At 41.7% G+C, this 10,209-nt stretch overlaps 1 protein-coding gene across 4 annotated transcripts in view; it reads left to right on the top strand.

Moving 5' to 3' along the window:
* LOC145714942 (leucine-rich repeat-containing protein 37A2-like) overlaps positions 1–10,209 on the top strand; it is a 45,168-nt gene that overhangs the window by 14,718 nt on the left and 20,241 nt on the right. For all 4 annotated transcript variants that reach the window (XM_081794489.1, XM_081794488.1, XM_081794487.1 and 1 more), the window contains one exon: positions 9,743–9,814. In XM_081794489.1, the coding sequence (XP_081650615.1) occupies positions 9,743–9,814 (72 nt within the window). The remainder of the gene's footprint in view (positions 1–9,742; positions 9,815–10,209) is intronic.

Genomic DNA, 10,209 nt, shown 5'->3' with positions numbered 1-10,209 from the left:
CCGAGAGTCTCTTCCAAGAATCTGAATTTCATAGTTAGGTAGGCAATACAGGACAAAATAGGGTGGAATCCGTTGATAACAATGAATGAATTCATTGAAAAACACTCAGTGCCACGCGCACTCTATGTCGACAGTGTACTAAGTACTGGGGGTACAAAGAATACACAGGGACTGTCCCCAAGAATCTTTCATACTGGAAGGAGAAAAAGATGGCCGTTGATGGGAAAACGTATGTGAGCCATGCTGGCATCAGTGCAGCAGGGTAACGAGCTAGGGGGTGACAAAGTAGGGGATGGTTGTGGAATAGAAAAGATTTGTTGTGGAAAAGGCAACAACTTGCTTGTGTTGAGTTTCCACGTTCATCTTGATGAAGTTTTGGGGAGATGGTGGGGAGTCGGGAGCCGACGGCCAAGAAAGAATTCTTGAACATGTCTTTGGTGCAAAAAGGTGATTTTATTAAAGCACAGGGACAGGACCGTGGGCAGAAAGAACTGCGCTGGGGTTGTGAAGAGTGACAGGTTATATGCTATGGAATTGGGAGGTCAAGTCAAAAGGGAAGTCTCCAGAGGGACTGTGATATGTGAAAGAGGACTCCTAAGATACCAGAGGCCTTGCTATTGTCAAGCTAAGGTTGTTTTTCCGTCTAGCAAAGCATTAAGACAGTAGGGAGTTCCTGGAGAAATATTTTATTTGCCTGCCTCAAGTATCTGTCAATAGGCTGCAGGTTATAAGGAAATTTAATTTTACCTGAGATTTCCTTCTTGCCTTTGTTCCCCATATCACTATGGAGGGGTGATGTGGGGTCTCCAGGAAGCTGATTCTGTAGGTTTCTGGCGATTAGGCTATTGATAAGATTGCCTTTTTCTTGTAATTTACTAAGATATTTGTAAACTGATGGAAACTCCTATCTTGCCCGACTGAGATCTCTTATCAGTTAACCATTTGTTTTCTTTCCTTTCCTTTGTCCTCGAGCAGCCAGAATCACACATATCCCACCTGGGGCAGGGGCATGTGCTAACTTGTATCTTGCCCTCAACTTGCCTCATGCTCCCTCATCAATCTTACATGACAGAAAAAGGTAATTAAAGAACCAGAGCTAGCTGGTATTGAGAATAAATTAATACTCATGTCATGTGTGTTATGCCCAGAATTCGTGATCCCCAAATACCGCCAGGGAGCCGAGTCCGATGTAAAAGCAAAAGAGCCTTTATTCGAGCTAGCTCGAGCTCAATCCCCTACCTGCACTGATGCAGAGGTGAGATACCGGGGAGAGAGAGCCAGTTTCAAAAGGACAAAGGTTTTATGGGGGCCTAGGGGCAGTTGGTGAGGTAATGGCTGTGGCCTCAGCTGATTGGCTGGGGAAGGGTCCTGGGGAAGAGTGCTGTTAGGCAGGTGGGGGGGGGGGGTTACTCAAGGGGAGGAGGTGTGGTCAAGGTGAAGGACACAGAACAAGATGGAGTCAGCCGGCGTAGGCCCGCCCTTTCAATGTGGTTTGAATAGAGCTGTACTACTAAAACGAATTCACAGTTAACTTCCAAAAAATTATCACAGTACAGTAAGTGTGTATTGGAGGTTGGGCTCCTTGTTTGGGGCCAAACTTTTCTTTTCTTTTTTCTTTTTAACGTTTATTTATTTATTCTGAGAGAAAGAGAGCATGCGCAAGGGAGATGCCATCCCGTGAATTCAGTCACGTTATTACCTATGTGACTTAATTACTGGGGTGTTTATAAGTTGAAACAATATTTTCTCCAGCATTAAATAAGTTTGTAAACCTTTTGGGCCCCAGCTGAGGTGGATTTATCTTGAACTGACTGAAGCTTAAACTTCAGGTCTTCTCACTTACATAGGCCCCTTCCAAAGTCTTGGGAGGGACCCTCGCAGTTCCTGTACGCATAATTTTGCATGTTTTGATGAGGCAGGATTTCCCAAAGTAGATGAGGTTCAGACCCTACAAGGCCTCGATACACCCCTGGGTTTCAGGTAATTCTATCTCAGTAAGTTTTTTGAATGAAGCCTCTTAAGTTATTGATAAACACTGAGTGAACACGTTAGCGGTGTGGTAAAGTCTATTTTGAATCTGAAATCCACCTCAAAGCCATGCCAAGAGTTTATTAATAAGGTACCACTTTTTGAATGGTAGTAATAATCCTATTTCTTTCAGATGAAATCAGGAATGAAATATATTATGGAAAACCAACAGTGGTTGATAATCCTAAATGTTAAGTATACTTTTTTTTTTCCTGACTTTAAAGTGCTTCTCCTTCATTCACCTACACAGGTGCAGACCGATGGCTTATTTTAAAAAATTCACTTCATTGCTTCTAACAGTACGAGCTCCATGAGTTTAGAAGCCGAAGGACTCTACGATGTAGAAAGGCTGTACCTTATCGGGATAGAGCACATTCACATGCTGGCTCGTCTGTGGCGCATCAGTATTGTGCCAAGAACATAAGCTCTAAGGGAGAATAAGGAAAATCTAAGCCTTACCCCTTTTGAATTATTGTTGAGAATATCGTTGAGGTAGGTGTGGCCACCCTCTGAAGGCAAAGTCGAGCCGCAGTCACATTGACGCCCTAACGCTCCCCCAGTCAACTGGCATCTGCTTCCTTTTAGACGGCTGCGTGCCCACACAAGTTGACACACTTCAGGATATTGTCATCGCTTTTTGGTATGTACTGGAAATCCTGGCAGCTTCTTCTCAGATTCAGAAAGGCATCAACGTTAAGGATGAAGATGACAACTCAGGGCTGTCCTTTTGGGGTGATTTAGGGTAACTTTTATTATTTTCCGTGTGTGGTAGTTCAGAAGCTTTGCGATAGTCATACCCAACTGTTACTTTTCTTCTCCCAGCTGCCTCTGATTCTTCCCACGTATATGCCAAGGCATCTTCTTTCTCTGGGAAGCATGGTAGTTGCTCCTCTGCCCCATATCATTTCTTTAATACCTACCTCTGTTAGGTATTTACTGCGCTCCGGCACTACGCTAAGACCTTTCGCTTGTGCTGCAAGTAAGACAGTGTGTCTTAAACTCTTAGAATAGAGCCTGGCACGTGGGAAATGCTCCGGACGTGGCCCCTCACACGCCACTTCATTTTCGTTTTTCCAGCAACTCTTGTGATACAGGTAGTATCATCCTCATTTCGGGGATGAGGAAGTTGAAACTCAGAGACATCGGGTGACTTGCCTAGGTTCACACTGTCAATAAGTGACAGAACCACTTAAGAAGCTTCGCGAGTAATACAATTCCGCATTCCCTGGCACTAGGTAGGACCTGAATGACAACCGGCCTTTTGGGCGTCGTCCCTTGGAGTCAGCTTCTCACTGGAATAGGACCTTTCGAGCAGGGAGCTCCTTTTCCCTATGCTTCGGGAGCTCCTGGCCATGCCACCTATGGGCATCCCCAGGCTTCCTGCTCACCGCCTGGTGCAAATATCACATCGTCACTGCTAGGCACCCACTCTGTGCCCAGCCTTATGCTAGGTGCTTTGCACATGCTCTTTCCTTTAATCTTCAAGTTGCCTTATGAGGTAAATGCTGCTAAAAAGACTCGGAGACGTTCGTTACTTAAGTCCCTTCACCAGGAAGTGACAGCCAGAATTCAGACCTAGGTCTGCCTGATTCCGGGGCCCTTGCTTCTTGGGCTGTTCCTCACTGCCAGAAACTCCTCTTCAAGGCTGTTCTCAGAACTTGAATTAAAACATGGGCTCACCATTTCAGATTCTTTAGGCTTCGCCCCTCCCCCCGCCCAACCCCTGAGAGAGGATCTACGTGATGCCGTTAGATGTCTTGTATTGAGGAGCTTCGCATGGGGAGTCATGTTCTCATGGCTCATGGACCTATGTAGATGAATAAAGGAAAGGGGTTATTCTATCCCCAAGTACTTCAAACATACTGGAATAGGGTCTAGATCACTCTACTTATTTCTTCAACTGCTTTCCTCCAAGGAGCCAGTTTTCCCTCCATGCCTTGGGATTCCAGCATAGAGAGTTTGGAGTCTGTCCTATTTGAAATGTATTTTCACTGCCTGCTTTGGACATTTTTTCAGCCAAAGCTGTTAGGATTTCAGTACATTCAGGACAGTGGTGACAAGCTTCAGTCCTCAAGTCTTCTCTGTCTCCTCAGTTAATAGAAAGGAAACGTAGCCCATCTGTCTGGACCTCTGTAGAAGAATTTGGAGAAAAAAAAAATAACACGTAAGAAATGTTCCCTTATTTTGTGAGCTACCTTTAGTCTGTCCCGTTGCTCTGCAACGGAAAGCTTTTGCAAAAATACTTGAGTTTTCCTCTTCAAATAAGATAGAGTTTTTAAAAAACAAAAAAATATCTAGAACAGTATTTCTTCAACTTTGATTATGAGACAGTCTTTGAGGATAACTGTTGTTATGTTTTACTCCCATAAAGATAAGCCCACGAATATCCAAAAGCCAATAGACTGAGTCAGCACACGTTTTATCTGTAAAATGAGGGAATTGAACGGAAATGGAGATGATGTCTAGTGCAGCATCCACCGTTCGTGCGTATCGCAGTCTGTGGAAAGACAATTGCTGTCGGTCCAGCAGATGTAACCTGTCGGGTCAGTTCTCATTCTCCCCTTGGCTCGGGCACAATAGCTCCATGAAGAGAAGGCGGCACTAAAGACAGGAGGAGATAGGATAACTTGGAGTGGCCTGTATTTTGTTTTCACTACAGATAAACACAGGGCATTCATCTCAGCAGGAGGGCTGCCTGGGTAAGAGGAAGCACCGAGCCGATGGGTATAAGGCCATGGGTGAGCTACCAGGAAAGAGGGGGGGACAGTGGGGGTAGAGCACTGAGATAGTTGGGGGGAAGGATAACAAACTACTAAATTGTTTTGGCTGCATAATTCTTCATAGTCTTTCTTAATAGGGAGCCAGGGGGGCGGGGTGGGGGGGGGGGAGAAGTGGGCAGGGGAAGACACACACGTGGAAGAGGTTACTTGCACAGAGCCCGCCAGTAAGCTTGTAGGTATTAATGCCATTTTTATGTTTTCAAAGCCAAAGGACATTCGGAGCCTCAAGGTTGAGGAACTGTGTTTAACCAGACATGTGACACTCACGTTCTTTCTCTTCATAACATTGTCTGACTGGATATTAACTAGTGTTACACAAACCCGACATGTTAATGGGCCTGAAAAAACGTAGAAGAAAGGGCTGGAATAGGAAGAATAGGGGAGTTTCCAAGGCAAGAACAAAAATGCATGGCTCCCAGCCGCACCGCTAACTCCCTCTGACCTCCGCGTGGAAGAGTTTGAGTCTTCGCTCCCCTTTTCTCCACCTACTAACGTGTTTGATCTTCTGGCAACTGGTTCTCTATTTATCACAACATGGTTCTTTTTTTTTTTTTTTTTCAAATTGAGATATAGTCCGCATAATAGAATATGCAACATTATAAAGTATATAGTCCAATGGTATACTTTGATAGACAATAATCACTGCTAATCCAGAACATTGTCATCGCCCCCCTCGAAAGAAATACCATACCCATCAGCCTTTACTCCCCATTCTCCCCTCTTCCCAGGCCCCTGGCAACAACTAATTTACCTTCTGCCCCTATGGATTTGCCTATTCTGGACATTTCATAGAAATGTGTGTCTAGTTTCTTTCACATGGCTTGTTGGCTTCAAGATTTATCCGGTTGTAGCATGTTTCAGTACTTCATTCCTTTTTTTAATGTTTATTTATTTTTGAAAGAGAGCACACACAAGCAGGGAAGGGGCAGAGAGAGAGGGGGACAGAGGATCCAAAACCACAGAGCCTGATGTAGAGCTCGAACTCATGAACTGTGAGATGACGACCTGAGCCAAAGTCAGATGCTTAACCGACTGAGCCACCCAGGTGCTCCAGTCACATTTTGTTCATCCATTCGTGAGTTATTGGACATTTGGATTATTTTGACTTTTTGGCTATTGTGAATAATGCTGCTATGAGTATTCATGTACAAGTTTTTGTGTGGTCATATGTTTTTAATTCTCTTGGGTACATACCTAAGAGTGGAATTGCTGGGTCATGTAGTAACTCTATATTTAACCCTTTTGAGGAACTGCCGAACTGTTTTCCACAGTGACTACACCATTTTACATTCCCACCAATGTATGAAGATTCTGGTTTCCCCAAATCTTGCTACCACTTATCATTGTCTCTCTGTTCGATCATAGCCATCTTAGTGAGTGTAGAGTACTATCTCATTGTAGCTTTGATTTATATTTCCCTAATGACCTAAGACATTGAGCATCTTTTCATGTGCTTATTGGCCATTCATGTATTTTCTTTGGCGAAATGTCTCTTCAAATCCTTTACCCATTTAAACATTTGATTATTTGTCTTTTCACTGAGTTTTAAGAGTTCTTTATATATTCTGGATGTTCTGGATACTAGACTTGTATCAGACATATGATAGTTTTGGGTTGTTTTTTTATTTTTAAATAAAGTCCAGTTTATCTATTTTTCCTTTGGTTTGTTGTGCTTTTTGTGTCATGTCTAAGAAACTGGCGCCTAAATCCAAGGTCATAAAGATTTCTCTCCTGAGAGTTTTATAGCTTGAGCTCTTCCATTTAGGTCTTTGACTCATTTTGAGTTAATATTTATATATGGTGTGAAGTGTAGGAATCCAACTACATTATTTGGTATGGGGATATACGGTTGTCCCAGCATCATTTGAAAAGACTAGTCTTCCCACGTTGAATGGTGTTGGCACCCTTGTTGAAAATCAGTGGGCCATAAATGTGAGGATTTGTTCCTGGACTGTCAGTTCTGTTCCATCAACTTACATGTCTGTTCTTTTGCCAGTACCACACCGTGCTTACTGTAGTTTTGAAGTAGGTTTTGAAACCAGGGCATGTGAGTCTTCCCATTTTGTTGTTCTGTGTCAAAATCGTTTTGGAGCACCCGGGTAGCTCAGTTGGTTAAGTGGCCGGCTCTTGATTTCAGCTCAGGTCATGACCTCATGGTTTGTGAGATGGAACCCTGTGTTGCAATCTGCACTGACAGCATGGAGCCTGCTTGGGATGCTCCCTCTCCTTCTCCCTCTGCCCCTCCCCTGCTCACACTTTTCCCCACTCACACTCGCTCATGTTTGCTCTTCTGCACGGGTGTGTATGCTCGCTGTCTCTCAAAATGAATAGATAAACTTTTTTTTTTTTTTAAAAAGATCATTTTGGCTATTCTCGGTCCCTTGAATTGACATACAGATTTTAGAATTAGCTTGCCAATTTTTGGAAAGAAGTCAGTTGGGGTTTGGATAGGGATTATACTGAAACCACAGTTCAATTTGGGGTATAGTGCCATTTTAACACTATTGTCTTCTGATCCGTGAACATGGCATATCTTTACATTTATTTCAATCTTCTTTAATTTCTTTCAACAACGTTTTGTGGTTTTTAGTGTGATTCTTGCACTTCTTTGGTTAAATGTTTTCCTAAGTATTTTGTTCTTTTGAGTACTGTTATACATGGAATTGTTTTCCTAATTTCATTTTTGGAATAGTCATTGCTGATGTATAGAAATAAAGCTAATTTTTACATATTGATCTTGTGTCCTGTAACCTTGCTGAACTCATTTATTAGTGCTAAGGTTTTTTTTCTACATTCCCAGGAATATGTCTTGTGGTCTTCTAGTTACCCAGGAAGATGTTGGAGCATTTCAAAGTCCCTATGGACATCTCATTTCTCAGCTTTTTCCTTTTAGGCTTTTTGTTTAGGCTATTTTTTGTCTTGTTATCAATTGCCTCACATAGCTGCCAGATTAAAACATTTATCTATAATTGTTTTCAAAAAATGCCCCTTGGGAAGAGGCTATTTTAGCACTGTGCAGTTCTCAGTGAGGTCAAGGGCAAGGCTTTCAAGTGAAGTTTTTTAGGGACCCCACTAGACAGGTAAAACAATGACAGTTTGTTCCTTGGGAATGAGGCTTTAAGGAACTTCAGCTCCATTCTGTTCCCCTGGGATGTGGGCAATTTTTAAGGCTACCATCAGGATGGAGAGCAGAGGTTGAGGACAAGTTAAAACAACAGAGCTCACTGTTCTCATAGAAATTAGTAATTTTTTCTTTAATAAATGCTCTCCGGGTTGCTGCAAGCCCATTGGTTAAAATTTCCAAAGTTCTGAGAAAGTTGATTTTGACCATTTTTGCTAGTTTTTGTTGTTGTTGTTGCTTTTACGGAAGGATGAATTTTCAGACGTCCTTCCTTTCTCATTTTCACTGATTCACCTGTAACAGGGCTTTAAAATGTCTAAAGTCTCAGGGCACCTGGGTGGCTCAGTTAACTGCCTGACTCTTGATTTCGGCTCAGGTCATGATCTTGCGGTCATGGGATCAAGCCCCATGTCAGGCTCTGCACTGGGCATGGAGCCTGCTTGGGATTCTCTCTCTCTCTCTTCCTCTGCCTCTCCTTCACTCATACTCTTGTACTCTCTCTCTCAAAAAATAGAATACAAAAATAAAAAATGAAATCTCTAAAGTCTCAATGATCACAGGCTAATTAAATACTTAATCATGGGAGATGATTAGAGGAAAGGAATAAAAATAGAAAATGTAATTCTTAGAGAAGCTCTCCCAGATGGAGAGATGAAGTTCAGCAAAGTGTTTCTATATTTAATGCTCTCAAAGTTAAGTTTAAGGTAACGGCTATTTTAAACCCCCTTTTTTTTTCATACAAGTTAAATACAGGCTTTGGAGTCAGAACTGAGTTCAGATTCCAGCTCTGCTTCTTGACTGGCTTGACAAACTGGGACAAATTATACAACCTCTCTGTACTTCAGTTTCCTCACTTGTAAAATGGGGTAATGATGTATCTATCACATAAGGTTATTGTGAGGTTTAAATGTGAAATGCTGATCACAGATGCCCTATAGCTCAATAGTATTGGTTGTGATGATTATCCTTATAATTTTGCAAAAGTACAGTGATGATTCTTGAGCAGAGTCAACTTAAAGGCAGATTTTCTTTTCTTTCTTCCTGTTTCCTTCACTTTATTTTTGCTGTAAAGAACTGAGAAGAAAATCTACTCGGCATTTTGGAATAAAAACTTGTGTCAAACAGTGACAAAATGTTATTTATTCAACAAGCCTTCACTAAGTAACTAGTAAATAACAAGCACTCTGTCAGGCACAGGGACAAAAATGACAATAGAGCATGGTCCCTGCCCTCAAGGAGCTGGCAGTCCAGGAGATGGATAAGGAAACGGGATCATATGCCACCTAACAAAGGCTGTCATAGGAGAATACACATGGTGGGGGTATAGCTTTCACCATTTCCTCTTAGATTAATCCCTTTGTCTTTGGCCCCCAAACTGAGAAATTGGTCCTATTTTTGTCTTTAACCGGGTGTTTTAAACTGTGGAATTTTTTACATTTCTAGAGATAAAGGAAAAGCACCTAGAATTATAGAGGACACTAGAAACAGTCTTTCCTACAGAGCCTGGGCTTCCTACCAGCATAGTCACTTCTAGGATTTTCAGCCCAAAAAGTTCTTTGGCATATCTTTGCTTTGCTGTCCACGTAAAAAAAAAAAAAATTTTTTTTCCTCTTTCTGTTCTCCACTTTATCGTCCAGAGAGCTGGGTAGTTCCCAAAGGAAGAGTGCTTTACAGAATCTAAGGGTGATTTATAGGCAAAGGCAGAAAATGATTAGTTTTCACCTTCCAGTTCCATACACCCAAAATGAACATAAACTTTCATGGTAGTCATTACTGGAAATGCAGATAATTTTAATTCCATTGCATTTTTCAGAATTATCAGTCGTAACCCTCTGTCAACTGTTGAAGATTCCTATCTTTTTAAGTTGCCAGCATTAAAATATTTGTAAGTATTGCAACAATCTCATGGCTCATGAGATGATTTCTGATCTTTTTTGTTGTCATCAAAAGATTAAGTATTTTGCGTTTTGGTTAAAAAGTCGTAATTTAAATTTTAACTGGGTTATTGAAATAAGCATTATTAGCAAAGAAAAAACGTATATGGGCAAGATAGCCTGCAGAGGAAGGAGTAGTATTGAAGAACACATAACAGACATGGGACTTGTAGATGTAGGTAGAAATACCATTTATCTCAAAGTGGAAAGTGGAGTAAGGTGTATATTAAAAGAAAAAAAGACTAATCAAGAGAGGTGGATGCAACTGAGAATGAAAATGAGGATAAGAGTAAAAAGGATTGTACTGTTGAGCACCAAGGTGATTAATTTGATGATGCACATAAAA

This window comes from Panthera onca, chromosome Y (assembly GCF_046562875.1).
Source record: "Panthera onca isolate mPanOnc1 chromosome Y, mPanOnc1 haplotype 2, whole genome shotgun sequence".
NCBI classification, from domain to species: Eukaryota; Metazoa; Chordata; class Mammalia; order Carnivora; family Felidae; genus Panthera; species Panthera onca.
This window is presented reverse-complemented; position numbering and strand designations above follow the sequence as displayed.